The sequence below is a fragment of the Centruroides vittatus genome, unplaced genomic scaffold, assembly GCF_030686945.1.
Source record: "Centruroides vittatus isolate TY-2023 unplaced genomic scaffold, ASM3068694v2 contig_854, whole genome shotgun sequence".
NCBI classification, from domain to species: Eukaryota; Metazoa; Arthropoda; class Arachnida; order Scorpiones; family Buthidae; genus Centruroides; species Centruroides vittatus.
Window position 1 is genome coordinate 422,991 of NW_027122558.1, and position 23,073 is coordinate 446,063.

The window sequence follows — 23,073 nt, forward strand, 5'->3', positions numbered from 1 at the left end:
ATCAACATTTTAAAGCATTTACATTTATTTTTACATAAATATACATGCCTTTTGGTTTTTTAATATTTTTGAAATTTTATGATAGTTTTATTTTATGTATTTCTTTTTTAATCAACCTTTATAAGAATTTACATTTACTTTCACTTTTATACAGGTATATTACACCCATTTTTATTTTTTGAATTTAAAAAAAATATTTTATATCATAGCATTATGTTAACTTAATTTTATTTATCAGTTTATGAATACAAAATTGACTCATCCAGTGATCACTAACATAATTTTAAGAAATAGTCAAAGATCTGTAAGGCCTGAAGAGGAACAGAATGCTCATAATGCATTTCATTGTACAATAAAGTTGGAATATTCGATTACTGGTGTGTTCCTTGTGTGATTTGTACTCTTCAGCAAAATTTATGCTTAACAGTAAAGGATCTATCAAGAGAATGAGTAGAAATCAGTTTTCTTGCATAATCATTTCTACAAGCTACTCAAAATTTTTTTACTCATACTAATCATAACTTCTTCATTCAATCATTTCAGAACAATTTCCAGCTCCCTCACTGTTCAGATGTGTTCATTATAACTCAAATTTTTCATGTCTATAAGTGCATCTCACAAAGTTTCTGTTTTTATTTCAAAAACTATCATGCATTTAAGGATTGTAAAGTATCATTTCACCCAAATAGATATTGTATTTTAACATATACGAACAATTTTCTGTCAGTATTTCTATACCATATCAATATTTCATTTCAGTTTTAAACAGAAGTTAATAAAATATCTTTTTAAATTAGAAAAATTTAAAAATTAAAAATCAAAACATTATACAGTCAAACCTGTTTTTATGCGGTCTTTTTTTGTGTGATTTTTTATTTGTGCAATTTTTTAATGCGATTTTTTATTAATGTGGTTTTTTTCTGTGCGATTTTTTATTTGTGCGGTATAGTTGGCAACTAGTCTCATGCGTTTTGTCATGTCTCATGTTGACTTATTATAGCTAAATAAACTTATTATAGTAATATTATTGTATGAATATGAGAAAAATGAAATAATTTATTTTTTTTAAGTCAACAAAACACCACATGGACTAAAATATGTAAAACAGACGATAGACGAGACGATGCAGTCAAGTGCTGACATCTGTTGTCAATAAATTCTACATCTGTTTTAATTACGTTAATTAAATCTTCAAAGTGCTTTCACATTCCTGGACCATTAAGATAAGATTCATTTCAAAGTGTAAATTGAAGGTAAATGTACTGTATTATTTTTTCTATTTAGATATAAAATTTTAGGATTTTTATTTTATGTTTAGACATAAACCCTGAAAATGAATAAGGGCAAAAACAAAGCAAAGAGGAAGGTAATTTCCTTAGAAACTAAGACTACAATTTTAAAACGAGTTATTTTCTATGTGAGACTTTTTTTATGCGGTCCCTATTCACTGCATAAAAAAAATTCTTTTTAATTGTGTTGCGAAAACTATTTTTTATAGCCACTCGTGAAGTTTCGTGCGATTTTTTTTAATGCATTTTTTTTTATGTGGTTCCTATCCACCGCATAAAAACAGGTTTGACTGTAATAATTAAGTTTATCATCATCATTATACAGTTTTCAAAGGAGTAGGAAATATTTTGCAAAAAATTACGTAAGAAAATACCTAGTTAAATTTATTTTGTAGATAAACTATACATTTATCGTTTCATATAAAAACAGTTGTTTTCACTATGTAAATAATATAGAAATGTCAGCAGTAAGATATTTCACAAATTTTAAAACTTTGATTTGCAAATTTACTATTAGCTTAACTAATTTAATTTGTAAATACAAAGACTATAAATACAGGTATCCCTCATACAACACAGTTTTGCTCTAACACAGTTTGAGAATTTGGGATATTATCTGTACAAAATTTCACAATTTTTAAGCACAAACTTCATTATTCAATATGTTTTTTTATTCAATTAAGTATACATGTTATCTCAAATTTGCCCATGCATTTTAGAATATTAAAATTTTCAATTTGTTTTGTGCATTTTGTCAGATTTAATTTAATAAAAATTGATAGTGCAATATTTTTCTTCCTTGTCCTTGCTTTCAGACTTTAGTCTTTAAGACTCATTGCAGTGGCACACCCAGAGGAGGGCCAAGAAACCCTAGCACCCCAAAGTAAAAAAAAAAAAAAAAAAAACTAGTAAATTTTTCTAAAATCTTTTCCTAATTAAAATTCATTTTTTTTATTTATATTGTGTGGGGTCTTCTATTTCTACATTATTTATGAATTAGCGGTCACGTAAGGGAAAAGTTTATTGAATTTGCATTAAAAATTTCTTTTATCCATTCAACTTTGCTCCCCCAAGATTAAATCTCGAATGCACCAATGTCATTGTATTTTCTTTTTATAGATCATTCTTCGTATTTAGTAAAGTTTATTTAAACATTTTTGGGTAAGCATTGTTAAACTTTTTTTAGCTATAGATAAGTAATCATTTGTAAAAATGGCAAACAAAAGTGGTATCTTGATACTTGCACAATTTGGTATTTGAACACAAATTCTGAAAAAAAAAATCACTCAGTATTTGACCAAACAAACACAACTTGCTAGAACAAATTTTTGATTAATAATATATTTTATTTTGTCATACTTAAAAAAACTTTTATGATAAAAATAAAAAAAATGAAGGTGTTGCTGATATTTCTGATTGAGATAGACCAAAAAGCTTGGATGATGACGATACTTTGTAAAAAGAAAACATCCTCATTTAACTAAAATTAACATTAATGCACAATACAGTACTTTAATTGTGATTGTTAATTATCAATTAGACATAAATTATCAATTGCTTTAATAAATGTATACTTGTCTTAGTGACAAAAAAGAATAGTATACTTTTGTTAACTTTTGGAACCTAATCCTATGTCTTGCACTAGTCCTATAGCATGAACTTGCGAAACACGGCACTTTTTTGGAATATAACTACCAAGTTACATGAGAGATACCTGTATAAATAAAGATTGTCATTTAAACAAAAATTTTCAACTGTTAGAGGATTTATTATATTTTACAGTAGTATTGCAAATTTCAAATTTTTAACACAATAGAAATACAAAATGTCAAAGTAAATCAAATATTGAATAATATGACAAATACGCTTTGTAAAAATTCTGAAAACAGTATTTGTAATTTATTATAGAAGTATGTTTTTTAAAATAAACATAGTTTAAAATCTTCTCTTTAAATAATATTTAGACCATTATCAACAAGTAAAAATTAAAAAAGTAATTTTGAAAAACAATTGTAATTCTTAAGGATTAATCAATTCTAAAGTTGAATAATCTAAAACAAAAAATATTATTTTCTTAAAAACTTACCCACTAACATCTCATAAAGAAAAACTCCAACAGACCACCAATCACATTCACGACCATAAAGTCCCTCGCCTCCTTGTGACTTTAAAACTTCTGGAGATATGTAATCAGGTGTACCAACAGCTGTATCAGATCTGACTAGTCCATCCTGTAATTAAATTCTATTATAGATCATTTGCATAAAGTTTTATTTTATAGAATAATCATATAGAATCAAGAAATAATTTCAACTTCCGGAGAAGTATTAAATTACAATATAAAAGATAATCCTCCACAATAATATAAATTGCTGTTTTGTTAACCATATTGATATATTTGATATCTTTTCATTAAATTGAACAATTTTTACTAAAATAGCATTGATTTAAAAACAACAGCCATAAGCCAGATCATAATATGTATTCATACTTTACATACTATTTGGAACAAATAAAATTCTACATTTTAGCATTATGGGATTATTATAAAAGATATATTGTACTAGTGCATTTGTATACATAAGCATTAATCATCAGTATTGTCTTAGGTATCAAATACTTGAATAATCAGATACTTCATGCCCATGGGTAGCTGTGTTTTTAATAGAAATATTATAAAAATACAAAAGATTCACAAAATATCTGCATATATTTTATTGTTCCATTATTATTTGTAATATTCTTATTAAAAGATGGTCCTCTTGGTTATCAACAATGCATAGCAGAAAGTAATGTAATTATGTTCAGTTATAAGAGAAAAAAATAAATATACATATACATACACACACAAGATTTCCAACATTGTGCGCCCATAAACTGCATGTGTGTTCAACTTAGATTATCAAATAAGCAACACTGAGAAACATTTTGATAATTTATTATTATATAAATGTAGTAACCTCTTAATAATTATAATCTCTTATAATTATTAAATTTGTTAAATTATGACTGACTTAAATTTTGACAAAAATCTTGCTTTCATTTCAATTAATTTTAAAAATTATCATTTTAGTTTTTTAATTTTTATGAAATAATAAAAGTGAAGTAAATAATCTGCTTCATAACACACAAAAATTCTTCCAAAATAAGAAGTCAATTAAGATGTTGGTTTTGTTTTTTTTTTTACAATTAACATTAAAGTAGTTAAAATTTTATACTATTATATATACATGATTTGCTAAATTCATTCATATGCAGTAAGTTGATTTTGAAGAATATTTTTACCCAAGATGAACTTCTTAAACATATTTGTTTTTATTTAAACTAAACAATAAATGTTAAAAAATTTTATATCTTATAAAAAAAAAGAATAAAAATTTCTCCAAGCAATAATATAAATGAACTTTGAGGATGCACAGAAGTATCTTTGGCATATGGGTGAGGTAGTGTAGAATGCTTCATGGCATATTTGGCACTGAACATGTTAAGCATTCTTTTTTAAGCTGTTAGAATATTATTTAATGTAATTTAACCATTTATTATTTTGAGTAAAATATTTTAAAATTAAATATTAAATTTGAAATTAGCAATATCTTTGCAACAGTCAATAAACATTGATTAATAAATATCAAACAATCACTAAATTATTCCATCTGCTGTCAAATTATTTTTATTCACTAACCTTTATATGTAATTATTTTCCTAATAATGAATCTTTACACAAGATTTCAATAATTACATGTTGTTACTTAAACTAGATTCTATGTCTAATAATATAAATTTGTGTGTTCCTTTTTCTATGCATTTAAAATAAAAACATTTGACAACTGGTCAAGTTGTTTTATTAATTACTGTACTTTTAAATTATCAAAAGTATTGCAAAACTTCTGTTCAAATATACTACGATATATGTATTGATGTATCATATAAAATTAATATTTGTCTATAAAAATTCCGATCTGTAAAAACTATTATTGCTTCTCAATTATTTTTTTAAAAATTCATATACACTTACTGAATCCATTCTCATGCAGGTGCCAAAATCAGCCAATTTTAAATGACCCATTTTATCTAAAAGCATATTATCTGGTTTCACATCTCTGAAAATTAAAATATTTTTTAATTCAATTGTTTTTAAAAATTTTTATGATATTAAGTTTTTTGTTTTTTAACAGAAAAATTAATATCATATCCCTGTAAAATTTAATATTTTACAACAGGTTTAAATTTAATAAACTAATTTAATAATTTTTAAAAGAAACTTTAAATATTCATATTAATATTTAATTATCCATGAAAGATTTATTTTTTAATATATACACATATTTTATATTATATTACAGTAGTGAACCGAAAATCGGAATCAATTGGGGACTGGGGTTGTTCAGATTAAGGATTTGTTCCGATTACGGATTATGTACAAAAAAATATATTAACCTGTCTAATGTTCAAATTTTTCTCCATTGCGTGTTGCTTTGTGTTGAATTTTTCTCCGTTGCGTGTCGCTTCGTGTTGAATTTTCGTCGATTTTAAGCCTAACGAAAATTTTTATAATAATAATCGAAGCTATCGTATCGTTAAAAATTATTTCTGCATTTTGTACAAACAAACTAAATATATTGAAGAATATAAAAACATGAAAATTATACTTTAGAAGTAAATTTAGTATCAAAAACATTCGATTCGGCACGACACACAGTCCGACTGAAAATCGTGCCGATTACCGGGGTTCCGATTTACGAGTCTCTACTGTATTCAGTAGCTAATTCATAACTTATTAAAGACTCAAGTATGATATAAAATAATTTTAATGAAATGTTTGAAAAATATATTAAAAGAAGAAAAAATTTCATTTTTTATGACAATGAAAATGAGATTAATTATAGATTATTGATAATGAAAATTAAATTTTTTACTGACATAAATATGTTTTTCTATAGTTTACAAAAAAAATTAGTAAAAATTATTATTATGATTAATAATTTATAATTTCTCCCTGTAAAAAACACATTTAAATTAACTTTGTTGTACACTTGTAACAATGAAATGTTTAAAAACCAGGTGCAAAAAGAGATCTTTCTCAATATTGTATAAGTATATTACTTATATTGCAATATTTACTGTAAAGTAAATTAATTCATTTAAAAAAAAGATGCACAAATCACACAATAGTTCAAATACCTAAAGTTTTTAAGGAAGAATACAATGCAAATTAAAAATGTAATCTTGACAAATCATATGGTGACACATGATGCTGACATTCTTATTAATTAAAGAGCAAACATCATGTAGTTTGCTAATTGGTAGAGCACTGCAACAATGCCTTATATTCATGAACACTACACAGTGTAACGATTGCACTTTATGAGAAAAATGAAATAAAATACACAAGCAGCAACATCAAACTTTCCAGCTGCACCAAGAATCATTCATATGATGATTTTGCATATAATACCCTGCTTGATTCAAACCTGTAGCACAGTCAGGAATCAAAATCCAGGTTACCTTTGTCTTCATGACATCACTGTGTTTCCAAGCATATGTGAAGCAGCAAGGCAATGAACTGCAGCAGTCACAAATACATCAAATTTTATGTCACAATTACATACATTCAATTACCTACATATCTACAACTGGCCCAATATGCAGGAAGACAACAGACAACAATTTGACTATTGCAAAATGATGTTAAGGGACCCTGTACAAACCTTATGGGAAATGGGTTCTGGTGAATTTGGCTGATCTTTGATTTTTTTTTATTTCTAATGGTCCTGATCAAAGTCTCCATAGGCACAAAGTCAAAAATAACTTAAAAACTATCCGTTTTTAAGTTATTGAGTGTCTAAGATGCAAGAACAGCATAGTTCATGTGCATGTCAAGCCTTTAATTTTTTTCTAAATTTCTTTTTAACTCAAACTTTTCAAATACAATTTTTTCATCTAAAAAGTATTTATTTAGATGGAAAAAATATTTGGCAAGATATATATTAAGTTTTTTGATGCAGGATGTATCTACAGAGTTATAATTATATTTTAAAATTTTAGTGAACATATTAAACATATATATGAACATGTACAATAAGAAAAAGTTTTGCATTAATTGCAAATTATCAAACAATTACACAAGTCTGCAAAAAAATTTTTTTCCAGTTGCATGGGATATTTTTGCTGAATTATATGTTTTAAGGATCGAAGATTCTAAAAATGACTTCTGTAACATCCCATCATGTATAGGTTTTTCACAAAATAAAAACAAATTTTTGATAAAAACTCTTATTTATTACAATGAACTAAATACAGTAATACCCCGAACTTACGCGATAGGTGGGACCAAGCGATAACCGCATAAGTCGAATTCACGTAAGTCGGGGTATAATTTCGCATATCAATACATACAAATTATTTTTAATTTGGGCCGGAGACTAAAGAAAACAATAATTTAGAAAAAAATGTTTAATAAAATCTTAGATAATACATATGTATAACAAATTATATTATTAAAATCATAAACTGAAGTTTAATTTGATGTAGAAGACTTCATAAAATCTAACAAATTCGTCTGATGGCTCAAAAATTCTTTTTTCTCCCGCAAAATTTCCTTGCAGCATGCTATAATTTTTTATTTCTCGTTTTGTAAAAGAAATGCGCTCTGCATTGGAGTCTATATTTTCTAAAATTTGTAACCTCTTTTCAATTTTTGTATTGAAGTCTTTAATAATGTTAACTTTACATTCCAAAGATAAAGTTTTTCTTTTTTTTGTTTGATGCAGAAGAATCAGTTCTACTTCATTTGGATGACACAGTAGAGTTTCTCAAGTCTCCGTAGATATAACAAACACAGACATAAATAACAAAAAATAAATTGTAGCTATGCATCGATTCCGACATGTCCGAACGTGTAAGCTGAACAATAGTGTGGGGAGAGTGAGTAAACAATAGTTGCGTGTTGCTCAAACAAAAGACGAATCGACAAAAATTTAAAGATCGCATAACTACGGGTTTCGCGTAAGTCGGGGTAGCATAAGTCGAGGTATTACTGTATATTATATTTTCTTACTCTAATCAAAAAATTGTTTCTGATATTTAAAAACAATTTTAGGTCTATTCTTTTCTCTTATGAAACCTTTTCTTCTTCTCTTTGATGCTTCTCCGAATTCATTTCTGATTTCTTTCTCTGGTTTCTTGACTGAGCATCCAACAGTAGTCAGCTAACATATTGACATCCCATTTTCCTTGGTAACATCTCTTGATATCACAGACATCCTGGTGAAATCTTTCACCCTGTTCTTCACTGTAGGCTCCCAAGTTTTCAGGAAAATAGTCAATATGGGAGTGTAAGAAATGAACTTTTAAGCTCATCTTGCATCCTTGAGGTTCATACACTGCCAGCATGCATTGTACAATGGTTTTGTAGTCAGGGTCCTTAGTATTCCCCGAAAACTTATGCATTACATTCTTGAAAGAGTCCCATGCTTCTTTTTCCTTTTCTCCCATTGTTTCCAAAAAGAGGGATCAGATAAAATTTTCTTATGTTGGGGCCAGTGAAAACTCCCTCTTTTAACTTGGCTTCAGACAGTTTCAGGAACTTGGAACACAGATATCTGAAACAATCCCCATCTCTTGGCAGTGATTTGACAAACTGCTTTATGAGCCCCAATTTAATATGAAGAGGTGTTAATAACACTTTTTCTGGGGAACCAATGTCATATTGATGATGTTTTTCTCGCAGGAGGGTTAAATGGTCTCATGGTGGCCAGTCAGTTTTTGTCCAGTACAGCTGTCTCGCTCTACTATCCCATAAACAGAGAAAGCAAGGATATTTTGTATAACCTCCCTGCTGACCCAAAAACATGGTTAGTATTTTGAAATCTCCACAAACCATCCAATGATGCTCTTGATATTTGATTTTCTCAAGAATCATAGCCAAGTCAGTATAGTTTTCTCCCATATGAACTGAGTGTTCCATAGGAAGAGATGCAAATACATTTCCATTATGCAGCAAGACAGCTTTGAGGCTAGTTTTAGATAAATCAATGAATATACACCATTCTGATAAATCGTATTCTATTTCAACGCACTTCATGAGCCCATGAACATCATTACAATAAACCAGATTTTCTTCTTTGAAGAAAAACAGTAAATTCTCTCTCTTAATGCCTGTACCACGAAAATGAGGTCCCTGATGATAGCAGATTTTTGTTTTTTAGCCTTGATCCCAGCAATTCAGCTGCATCTTTTGAAAGACCTAAGTCTCTTACTAAGTCATTGAGCTCACTCTGAGAAAAAAAGTTGAGGTCCTTCGTCAACTGAAAAATCTGAGCTAGATTCGTCCTGGGAAGCTAATGTGTCTGAGTCCTTTGACTCACTCAGGATGTCATCTAAATTAGAAGGTAGCTGTGGAACTGGTATTTCAGAACCATAGGACACTGGACAAATAGCTGTCAAGGTTAGGGTAGAATATTTTCTTTTTATTTTTTGTATTAAATCCTTTAACATTTACCGAACAGAAGTAGCAGTTGGTTATGTGATTTTTCTGTTCATGCCATATCATAGGAATGCCAAAACAAAATGAGTTTTTCTTACCCTTAAACCACAAACGAAAATCCTCCTTGCATCTTCTGAACACCATGCAGAGCCACCACAAACATAACAGAAGCTGTCAGGAGAAATTACACATCCTCTGTGAGCCAAATTCCAGAGATATAAATACAAGCACAGTAGCATTCAAATGCTGGATATAAATTGAGTATGGCATTAGATGGCCAGCGAAATACTAAACTTATTTAGCTTGTTGAAACATGATCTAATTCAAAGCAGATTGTTTATATTTATTCCTAGTATCCCAGATAACATGTCAAAACATGTCCAACCTCACCAGTAATATTACTCACTATCAACTTTTAACCTGTTTCTACACAATCATGTGACCTTCCTCTTAACACTAAAACTACAGTAAGTCCTCTACTTACGAACTTAATCCGTTCCTAGCAGTCGTTCGCAAGTCAAAAAGTTCGTAAGTCGAAAATATAATGTTTGGCGCAAAAACTCAAATACAATGTTGTTTTTACAATTATGTAATATTTAGGCTACTTGAATAATGTTGAATTAAGATTGTTAAAGGGAAGTATAAATTCAAATCAATCACATGTACATTATTTATTAAAATTACCCATTTAAAACAACTACAAATGTACAGTACCTGTACATATGTATGTACTGTAAATGTTTTTAATGTAAAACTTCAAAAATAAACTTGACTGTACATAAAACATAACCAACTGCACTTTAATAGTAAACAAATAACACCACACACGATTGACACACAACTACAGTCCAAACTCAACTAAGAGCCTCTCACCTACCTCTCACGCTTAGAGTACCTAGATATCAGAATAGCGACAGACGAGTCATCGCCGCCATGTTCTGTCAACTGCCATCGCATGGTCTATGGGTTTACATTAAGAAATGACAATTTTTTTTTTAGTTTAATAAAGCATTTTATTCGTAAAAATGCTTTATTAAACTAAAAAAATTGTTATTTCTTAATGTAAACCCATCGATCGTGTGATGACAGTCGATCGACAGAACATGGCGGCAATGACTCGTGTGTCGCTACTCTGATATCTAGGTACTCTACTCACGCTCATGTTAACCCGTCATCTGTCGGCTTTGTTCATAACTTCAAAAGTTCGTAAGTCGAATGTTCGTAAGTAGAAAACTGCCTGTACTTAATCCACCTCCCCCATCACTACTTTCTTCAACCATTAACATTTTTAAAAATTTATTTCCAAGTCCAGCTATTGATAGAAAATTGATAGAATTAATTGATAGAATTAATGTGAGAAGTCTTCGTTTTAAGGCCATTTTTTAAATAAAAATAAAAAATACTAAATTTTAAGTTAATTAGGAATTTTATGCTAAATACAAACAAAAACTTGAGTGTAATAAAAAAAAATTGACAAGATGGAATTCTTTTGGTATTTTTTTTTTTGTTTTTACCAAGTTGAAATCTGTAAGAAAATGTATAAAAATCCTATGCAGTATTTTACTTGCAGACTTGTGTTATTAGCCTAAAAGTTTTTATAAAATATAGTAAATAAATAAATGGAGTAAATTTAAATAATTGGCATAATTTCCTGCTAAAATTAAATTATTGATCCAGTCTTTACATAACTGTTCTTACAAAGAAGTTTGATTTTCAATAGAAATATATTTTTAAATAGTTTAACACACAATTTCATTAAAACAAATTCTGCTATAGGTAAAAAAAATCCAATATTTAAAGATATTGACAAATAAAACTATTAGAACCTAATTATATTATTGTAAAATGTTAAAACAAAAAAATAAACATATATAGCATTTAATTCTTAACATATAATTTCTAAAATTATTATATTTTTAAAAACTTTATAAAATAAGTTGAAAATATTTTTAGCAATCTCTAAAAACACGTAACTTAAAGTGATTTATCTAGTTTAACCTAACATGTTTTATTAATTAAATAAATATATTAACTGATGACTTCAAAATACTTCAAACTGTTAATGTTTCTTCTTAATTTTTTTAAATTAAAATGTTTTCCATAATAATAATAAAAAAAAAATTTTAAATTAGTTTATTTATGAAATAAAGTATAAAATAAAATAAAATAAAATTATTTATTTCATTTTGCAGAAAAGTAATTCTATTAAATAAATGAATTTATGCAAAAAGAAATCAAATCATAATAGTTGCAAGATTGGAAAACAATTGTTAAAATTCATGTAATACAACAAAAAACACAATTAAAAAAATTCCTATATAAATTATTGATATCTTGTGATTTGAGTTCTTGAGTTATCTGTTATAAAAATGTATACTTTGTGAAATTTTGTTCAATGTGATCTAATTTTCAACTTTGCAGCATTTTATTCTTTTTTGAAAGAAATCTTCCAATTTATTTTATAGTAAAATACTAATTAAAAATCATATTATTATTAGAATTGCTTTAAAACTTAGTATATTATATTATTCATTTCAGAAAATATAGTTATAGTTACCTATGAACAAAACCCATTGAATGAATTGCATCGACAGCTAATACTACTTCTGCACAATAAAATTTTGCCCATTTCTCAGGAACATCATAATTGCTCATTAAATTTACAAGATCTCCTCCTGGCATATAATCCATAACCATATACAAATATTTGAAATCTTGGAATGCAAAATGAAGCTATAAAATATTTTATGAAAATAAATTTATTAAGATTTTATAAACAGTAATTTTAAAATATATTCATCTATATTTTTATATTTAAACATTTTAAAATTCTCCATTTAATAAATAAACATAATAATCAAAATATAATTAAAAAAAAAAAAAAATCAATAAAAGATTGTTAAGTTACCATATTTTTATTTTTTAAGCAAATAATTTTAGCTTATCCAAAATATTAAATAATTTGCCTGTAATAAAAATGCTATAATGAAAGATTAAATTTTGAAATAAAATATTGCCTATGCTAAAACAATATAAAAAAATACATTTTTTTAAAGTGACTTTTTATCATCTAATTCTAAAAATATTTTAAAAGTTTTTTCTGTATACAATCATGAAAGTTTTACTGTTAAGATATGAAGTTCAAAATGCTAATGCATACAAGTTTAATTTTGTAAATTGAATTAAAATTCAAAAATAATTTTCAAAAGTGTAACATTACATAGTCTCAAAAATAAAAAATTTCATATACATTAAATCTGTTAATAGTTGTTTTAATGGTTTTGTTAATATGTTTCATTTTTATGTTATTTATTAGTGAGGTACTGAGTTCTAAAAAACTGCCAGATCCAGATACTCAGTACCTTGTAAAAAGAAAAAAAATCCAAGCTGAGTATCCAGCAGATTATATTAATCATTTTTAAATTTTAGTTTCAATTTATTTAACATTTATTTTTTGCTAGCATTGGGTGTTAGGTACAATTCCACAATAATTGACAGGTACTGAAAACACAGCCGTTTATGCTAGGTACAGATTAATTTCTGGTACTTAGTACATCAGTATTACTTCATGAAACATGAAGTAATACTGATTCATCATGTTTTATTTTCATATTGGAATTTGTTTATTCTGAAGATGAAGAGAGTCACTCTATGACAGTGGTTCCCAACCTTTGCTAGGATGCAGAACACTTTTGTGAGCAATTTTCTTTAGCGGAACACTTACTTAAGTTAATATGAAATACATAAGCTTGTCATCAGTTATTTTATTAGAATTGAGCAGTTATAATTCAAAATCTCTACTCATATTATTAACGCCAATTCTAAGACAGGAAAAAATATACCTAAATAACTTTAATGGGAAACTTGTGCCTGATTTTTTTACATATTTCATTCAGTCTTTATCATTGCCTTTATCTTATTCGAAACAGTAATACACTCCATAAGTACGAGTCGTACAGTACATATATATTTAAGTTTATGAAAATTTTATGATTTTAATTTTTTGATATTCGGCGGCTTGAATACGATTGTACACTTTCCGATTTGCGACTAAATCTGCGGAACACTTGGGAGATGCTTACGGGAACACCAGTGTTCCACGGAACACCGGTTGGGAACCACTGCTCTATGAAGTACTTAATAAAATAAAAAACCGACTTTTAGAAGAATGCTACTTAATATCTTTGAAAAAACAGAAATATAGAATACAATGCGAGGAAAGATATAAATCTACCAATTTATATTTTATGTGAACCTTTTTTTACATTATTCAATATAATTATCTATTTCAATTAAATGTTATTAATATATTATTAAATGTATTAAATAAAACATTTTTTTAATAATTCATATCTTTAAAAATATGTATATGTAGATGTAAATATATCTTATTTACTCCGTTAATAACTTACTTTAACTATCCATTCACTGTTAGCATGTGCCATTATAAACCTTTCTTCCCAGAAAAATGCTGAATCAGATCTTTTAATCTAGTAAAAAGAGAGAGAAAATTATTAATTAAATTACACAAAATTATGCAAATATTTAATTTAATAAACTTTCAAAATGTAACGTTAAATATAAAATATTGAAATAGAAATTCTAATAGTGATTATCATTATTATTTATTTATTTATTTACAGTCAAACCTCAGTTTTGAAACATAATTCATTTTTAAAAGTTGTTCTAAAACCAAAAAAAAATTTTCTCATAAGAAACAATATAAAATGGATTAATCCATTCCTGACCCCCAAAATAAAGCCTTTTTTTATAAGGTGCAATCAAATGAAAATGAGACAGATGGGAAAAAAGTAAGTAAACTGTTTATTATTTCAAAAGTAATCGCCATAACTGTTAATACATTTATCACACTGTGATACAAGACGGTCAATGCCTTCACGGAAAAATGTTTGTGGTTGCCTATGAAACCATGATTGTACCCAGGCATGCACCTCTTTGCCCGAAGCAAATCAACCTTCCACTTTCCGCGCCATGCTCGTTATATAGTCTGTCTTGTTTTCATTTGACCGCCCCTTATACTTTTTCAGCCACATTTCTTATTGTATATAATAAGATACTATATTATATATAATAAATGTTTATACATTATTCTCTTAGCCAAATCTATAAACACAACAGTAAAATTATACAATTTTTTGGTAACAAATATGAACATATAAATACATTATTATCCCTACATATTATGTTTACATAGTAAATCTAGATAACAAAGTAATGAATCAGCAATAATTTTCAATTAATTCAGTATCTTTTTATCTCATTTGTGATTTGAATAAAAAAATTATTTGTTTTAAACATATTGCTTATTGTTAGGTTACCTATCCTAGCTCTGCAGTTTAAGTCTTGGTTCGTGTGGATTATTTCAATGATTTAATATTTTTTATGATAGTTTTCTAATGCAGCACAGTCCTTAAACAAATGAAGTAATGAAAAGTCCCTGGATTTGCACCAATAACAGAATTCTTTAGAAAAATCAATATAAGTATTATTGATAAATAAAAAGAATTTGTTAAGTCTGACTTGAATTAGTAAACATTTAATATTCATGTTTATATTAGCAAATAAGATGTTTGAATTTGTAGGTATATTTAGAGTTTCCAAGTACCAAGGGTGATAAATCGACGTCATTATTAAATTTCGATCTTTTATAATAGACTGTGATAAGGCTGATTCCATCATTAGTGTATAGCTGTGTTTCCAATTACCCTCTGAATTATCAAATATTCTGCTTGAGACATCAAATGATTGAAGTACTTTATTAAATCTGTATTGTCATGTGTTTGTTTTTGAATTTGAATTGTTGATTTGGGTACACATAATCTGATGTATAAATCTTATATTGTCATCATTGGTATTTATTAACCTGTAGTAGAATTTGATCAGTCTCTTCAGAAAAAAAGGGAATAGTTGATATCTGTTTGTTTCTGCTCTTATGGCATATCCTGGGACTGTTCTTTTGATTTTAAATAATTTTCATAGGTAGGTGATGCGAAACTTTTCCAGATCATAAAATAAATCGAACACCCATATCACACTAGCATAGAAAAATGGTTGTTATTAAGATTGAACATGTTTTACATACATAATTACAATAAAACAATAAAAAAGTAAGATTTTACATACTAACTGACCTAAATACTGAAAAAATTCTAATTCATAACAGATAAAATATTTTGACATTTGCTTTTAAAACAAATAAAACTTTCAGGCAGTAATTGTTCCACTGGTTTCATATTCTCTATGATACAATAACAAAATTGATCTGTGTGATATTGTTAGATGTAGTTGGGGAACGAATATACAAGAACTGCAGGTATTATTATTAATCGATTTATTAAAAATTTTAAAAATCTAATAAACTAATTTTGACAATATGTTTTAACTTATTTCTCAATAAATAAAGGCAATAATAGTTGAATATATACAAATCTATCATTTTCTTAACACACAATTCATGATCAATATATATTCTGGGGGAAAGATTCTAAATCAATATTTCAGCATATCTAATTATCCATTAATTTGTAAGAACAATTAGTTGCATGAATTAAAATAAAATCTAACATAGGAAATACTAAAAAGAAAAAAGTACCAATACATTGAGAAATTTATTTTATTAGATAATAAAAATCTATAAAATTAAATTTTCAGAAGCTAAAATTGTGATTTACAACATAATATATTAAATTTGTCTTGGAAAAAATGTAATAAAGATATACACTTTATTAAATTTCATCTTTAATTTTCAATTGTTTGTTATGTAAAACTCATTGCTGAAACTTTAAAAATACTTTTGAAAGATTTTTTTAATGTAGCTGTGCACTTTATATATTAAAGAAAGCTGATAGTTTTGTTTCAAAATTCATTATATAATTTTCATTACTTTAGGGTAAAGAATAAAATGAGAAGAATGGAATATTGTAATATCTTGATTACATAGTAATTTTTTCTGTAATATAAATATACATTTCTTTCTGATCCATCAAAAGTCAGATTAGAAAGAGTTTACAACAACTAACATATCTACCAAATGAAAAAAGCTGCTAGAGTTTTGCAGCATTTTTCATTTGTTTTCATCCCTAGTAATTGCTACCATTAACTTTAAGTCTTCAGATTGGTTTGAGAGATATTAAGGGGTGGGGCCATATCTCCCAAACTGATGGTCTGATTTTCCTGAAAATTTCTAGAAACATTTCCTCTAATACGCAAACTGCCCTACAAAATTTCAGAAATTTATGACAAAAGGCAGGAGTTATTAAGCTTCAAAATGAATGAAAAAATCATGCTTTCCACACACACTGATATCCACAACTTTTTTGCATTTTTCAACATTTCAAGGTCTCCTAAGTCCAAAAATGTAAAAATTTTGGAAGTCATTTTTTGTCCAATCACCATACTTTCATTCTGTTATATAACAACCAGAAAAGGAAAAAAATATTACAATCATCCATGAGAAGTTGTATGAACATATTTCCAAAAATATTTTCTATTTTATGATTAGCTGAAATAGGTTTTTTATTCTTCTTCGTAGTGTTGAGGTCATGCTTCTATGCAGAGTTCGCTTTCTTGCATGCCCTTCTCCATTTGGTATGGTCCAATGTGTCTTCCAGAGTGATGTTCACCCTCCTCGTGTCATCTTGCAGTCGATCCATCCACCTCATTTTGGAGTGCCCTCGGGGTCACCGTCCAGGTGGGCTGAGATGTAATGCTGTCTTCGCTACTGAATGTTCATCACTACACATAACATGGCCATATCATCCGAGTCTTGCTTCCTGCATCTTTTCAGGTATAGGGGCCACTCCCATGATCTTTTGGATGTTTTCATTCGGGATGTGGTCGAGTCAGGTAAAGCCGAGGCACCAGCGAAGCATCTTCATTTCCATGGTATGGAGAATTTGTTTATGGCAGGTGCTTGATGGCCAGTATTCCGACCCATATAACGCCACTGGGCAGATGACAAATTTGTAGACTTTCGCCTTCAGCCGGATCTACATATGACAATCACAGAGGACGCCAGTGCATTGCCACCACTTTAGCCAGGCTGCATTGGCTAGCGCCTTTACATCTAGGATGGTTTCACCATCATTGCTGATGAATGAGCCAAGGTATTTGAACTGAGCAGGCTTCTTAACGTCTTCTCCTTTAATGTTAACTGACCCATTGGTCTGGGCCCCACACTCTAGGTATTCTGTCTTCTTGATGTTGAGCCTAAAGCCAACACCAGCAAGGGTGTCATTCCACTGGAGGACTTGGTCCTGTAACTCCTGTCATGACTCTGCTGCAAGGAGGATGTCATCTGCATAGAGTAGGGTCCATGGGTGTGAACGTTGAATATTAGCTGTTATACAGTCCATGCAGAGGATGAAAAGGAGGGGTGAGAGGACTGATCCCTGGTGTACACCAGCAGCTTTGATGCTGAACAGAGGTGAGGTTCCCACTGGACATCTGACCACACTGGTCACATCAGTGTACAGGAGTTGGGTCTATTGAACGTAGGCTTCTGGGACACCATGGACTCTGAGCAAGCGCCAGATAAGGTCACGTGGAACATGGTGAAATGCTTTCTCCAAGTCCAGGAAGGCTATATGGAGAGTTTTGTTCTTCTCCCGGTATTATTTGTGAAGTAGCCAGGCAGCACGTATTGCATCTGTTGTTCCACAGCCCTTAATGAATCCACATTGGCTTGGAGTCAGGTTGACAATCTGGTGAAGCCGAGTGTCGAGTATTCACTCAAATATCTTCATGGCATGGCACAGGAGTCGGATTGGTCAATAGTTGGTACAGTCTGCAATATTGCCTTTACCCTTCCAAATTGGAACCGTGATGCTAGTTGACCAGATTGGCGACACTTCTCTGTCTTCAATTATCGGGCTGCGAGGGCCTCCTCCCCTCGACCTCCAAGAAGCTTCCATGCTTCAGTGGGTATATTGTCTGGTCTGGATGCTTTGCCATTCTTCATTTTCATGAGAGCCTTTCCAACTTCTTGTGGTGATATCAGGAGAACTGGCTCTAGTACTGGGTCTGCTAGATGGATTGGAGGGTGTAGGAACTCCTCATTGCAGATTTTTTATTAAATTGTTAATATAATAAAAACAATTTTAAACAATATAATTTAATAAGTAATTAACTATTCATACCATTTCAAATTTACTTAATAATTTCATAGCATAAACTTTCTGTGTTGATTTATGCCTCACCTAAAATAAAAAGATTATTAAATTACTATTAGCAGTCATTTATAAATCAAATTAATTTATATATAACTACACACAAATATATTAGATTACCGTATATCTTGGCATATAAAAAGATAGTTGAATCATAAAAAAAGGCCCTGAAAATCTGAGGTCATCTTATAGGACAGATACAAAAAAAAATTATATTGAAATTTATATAAATTAAAACCATTATAGTAAAACGGACAAACCATAATTATTTACTAGTAGAGAGTACAGTATATCCACAAAATAGAATAGCCCATACGTTGTGAATAGTCAAGGTCATTACCCAAAAGCCCGAATCAGTGTGAATGTTTGCAACAATCGCAAGGCAGTGCTGCCAGATGCAAGAAAATAAAATTTGACATTCTTTCAAAACATTACAAATAGAACATAATTCTGTATACGCTATATAGTATTATTATCCAGATGATGATAGCTGATCTAAACTAAATTCATAGGCCATTGATAGTTTGGGGTCGTCTTATAGGACAGATATATGCTAAAACTATAAAACTCTGACGAAAATTTATACCTTGTCTTATCTGAAGGTTGTCTTATCTGCCGAGATATACGGTAATTTTTTAAATCAAGACAACTCATAAAATATAAGTATAAAAATCTGTAAAAACAAAGCTAATAAACTTTCAACTATTATCATAAATATTATGCAAAGGGTTAAAAATTCTTCATGATTTTCTAAAAAATAATAAAATTTTTAAAAGTATTTTATAGGTATTGCTCGATTAGGTTTTGTAAAATAATCTTAATCATATATGGATTTCTTTTTCTAATCATAATTATATTAAAGAGGAAACAAATAAGTAAGTCTTTTAATTCCAAATTAATTCTTTTTATTAAAATTTTCAATTGTCTTGTTTGCCAAATAAGAGAGCAATAATTAAAAATAGATGCTGAAAAACAAGAGTAAATAAAATAAAACTATATATACTATACAAAATAAAAAAATGGGAGAAGAAAGCTGTACAATTCTAAAAATTCAGAAAAATTACTTTAAGAAAAGTGAAACATAATGGAATGGTAGAAGTAATTTATTTGAAATGTAATCAAATTAACACATCTTATGAATTTCTGTAATAATTCTTAATTATTCATTATTATTAATGACAGTCACATAATTAAAAAATTTTTTTTTGCATTGGATAGAATAATTCACAACTACATTAATCTATTAATCTACAATAAAAAATATAAAACTTGAATTAATTTATTTAAATTTTTTATTTTTTCATTTACTTATAAACAAAATATGTCATTAAGAAAGATTTTTACCAGCTGAACTTCTCCAAATGCACCACGTCCTATAGTTTTAATAACTATATAATCTTCTGGTTTCATGCGGCAATTTATTATTGTCCATACTGCTTTTTCATCTGTAAAATTAAGAAAAAATTCATTTAATATTAATACTGCAAAATACCCAATAAACTAATGTACAAATAAAATTAAAATAATTTTGATAATTTGGCAAAAAATAATTATAATATAATTAATATAATTATAAAAATAACTATATTAATCTTAACTAACAGGCTTAAGATAAAATACAAATAACTAAAAATAAATTTTAAAAAATTGGAACGGAACAATTATGTTAAGACATAGTATTATGATGTTTATGAAACTGATTCGTTAAATCTACAATAACTTGTAATCTCAAATTTATAAATTGTATATTTTTAAAAAGTTTAATTATGATAACTGTTTTATGAACATATACATCTGACGATAAAAATATTGAGTGATCATAATTAAAGTATCCTATTCATTGCTGTCTAGAGAGAGAATTTAACAGCCCAAATGCAACAAAATCTTGAAATGCTAAAAGATATCTTCCTTTAAAAAAAAAATTGGTACCAAAACTCATCATTATGGCACTTTTAATACTGCAAGCAATGAAAAAAGCATTTTCCTTGGCCTAAGTATATATGGTGTAATAAAGTTCTCAGTATAAAAGTAGCCGCCACTGCCATCATTCTTATCAATTATGATGGCTATCAAGTTGCTAGAATATGTATTTCTTGTGAAACTGTTTTATGAAAACAACAGCAATACTGCACTTTGGTAATTTCACTGTCCTAAGAATTTATACCAAAAAATTGACTCCACAAACTCTCAGGAGAATGATCAAACAATTTGAAGAAATTGGATATTTGGTAGCTCAACCTGGTCAAGGGCACAAACTTATCACTTCATAAGTTGTTGTAAGATCTTATCACAGCTGTTGTTGAACAGTCATGTTGCAGACTTAATAGTACAGTACATACACAGTGTCACGGCAGCTGGATATATCCTATGATAGGGTGGAAGGTACTGAGAAAATTTATGCATTGCTATCCATATAAGATCATCCAAAATCAGCAGTTGCTTGTTGCCAACAGGAAAAACTGACTGATCTTTGTATTGACCTTCCTTGCCAGAATGAAAGCAAATTTGTCATGGCCATAAAAAATCAGTAAAACAGTAAACAGTAATTGTTGTATTTGGTCCATGGAAAAGCAAATTCCAGTGCACTCATCTAAAGTTACAGTCTGGTGTAGAATCACAGTCAGATCCTTGTACTATTCTTCTTCAAAGCAGCTAGTTCCAAATGTGCAGTGATAGCAAGAGATGCTCAACACTTATACTGCACTCCAACTGCTATAACAACCATATCTTAAATCAATCTCTCTCCTGCAAGATGGAGCACATATACAGTACATATCAAATGTTGTGTACAGCAGTTCTTGCAATAACCCATTTCACTGATAAGTGATTAGTCATATGATTATTATGTCTTTGTGTCCTTTATCATAACTTAAATTTATCTTTGTATACTAGTACATTTATCAATTAACAGGACTTATTATACTGGAAAATTATGGATGCAGATATTTAGTCTTACAGATCAGAGATAATATTTTTTTTTTTATTTAGTTCACCTGAACACATACACTTTAAGCTTGTGTTTCGTACCTGTTTGTCCCTCCTCGGCAGGCATTCAAAAAGCACTTTCTATAATTAACAATTAAGATGTTTTTTTGTTACAATTATAATTAAAAATTAAACTAAACACATTAATTTCCCGACAATAAAATAATAAAATTCTTACAGCTTCTGTATTTCCTAACTTCTTTAAAAATTCAAATATACTTGTAATCCACATTAACCATATAATTCGAACCGTATACCTATTTTTTATACATCATAATTAATCTTATTAAATTTATAATTGTAATTTCATCTAAAATTTCTACATTAACTACTTACATCTTTGATTATTCTTTTTTACTTAATCTATATTTACAATTCATTCCAAATCTCTCCTTTTATACTTTCCCTCCCCCCTTCTATAATGCTTCTCCAGGATTGGTGGATTTCCCTTCTGGTATTGTTATTTATTCTTTCTGTTTGTCTGATTATATTTATATGTTCATATAACTGATGTTTATAATTATTTTCTTCTTTTTTCCTTATTTTAACAGTATTTAAATCAATTTCGCAACCTTCCATATTACAATGTTCAGCCACTGCTGAATTTGCATATTTTCCTTTTATTGCTCTAATATGCTCACTTAATCTTATTTTTAATTTTCTTTTTGTTTCTCCAATATATGTTTTCTTTGGGTTACAATTGCAATTAAATGAATATACAACACCTTTTTCCTCTGTTATATCATATTTTTCTTCTTTTCTATAACACAAATATTTTTTAGTTGAATTTATTTTTTCAGGTATTAAATTAATTCTACTTTTTACAACTTTTTTAATTCTTTCAAATAATTTTGGTACATACCTTAATTTAACAAATTTTTTCTCTCTGTCCATTGATTTTGATTGATTGTCATTACATAATTTTTCATTCAATTTATTTAATAAACATTTTGGGTAGTCATTTAAAATAAACATTTTAATTATTTCTTCTTCCTCTTGTTTTTTTGTTTCTATTTCCCTTGTTCTTTGTCTTATTTTATTCATATACATTTTAAATATATTATATTTCATACTAACAGATATAACAGATTTATAATTAATTATTTTGGGTATTTGTATAGGTTTA

General features: G+C 28.2%; 1 protein-coding gene across 2 annotated transcripts in view; it reads right to left on the minus strand.

Annotated features, from left to right (window-relative positions):
* Rok (Rho kinase) overlaps positions 1 to 23,073 on the minus strand; it is a 129,590-nt gene that overhangs the window by 73,418 nt on the left and 33,099 nt on the right. For both annotated transcript variants that reach the window (XM_067279044.1, XM_067279043.1), the window contains 6 exons: positions 20,307 to 20,407; positions 18,933 to 18,992; positions 14,187 to 14,264; positions 12,332 to 12,507; positions 5,305 to 5,389; positions 3,376 to 3,520 (listed from right to left, as the gene is read on the minus strand). In XM_067279044.1, coding sequence (XP_067135145.1) covers positions 3,376 to 3,520; positions 5,305 to 5,389; positions 12,332 to 12,507; positions 14,187 to 14,264; positions 18,933 to 18,992; positions 20,307 to 20,407 — 645 coding nt within the window. The remainder of the gene's footprint in view (positions 1 to 3,375; positions 3,521 to 5,304; positions 5,390 to 12,331; positions 12,508 to 14,186; positions 14,265 to 18,932; positions 18,993 to 20,306; positions 20,408 to 23,073) is intronic.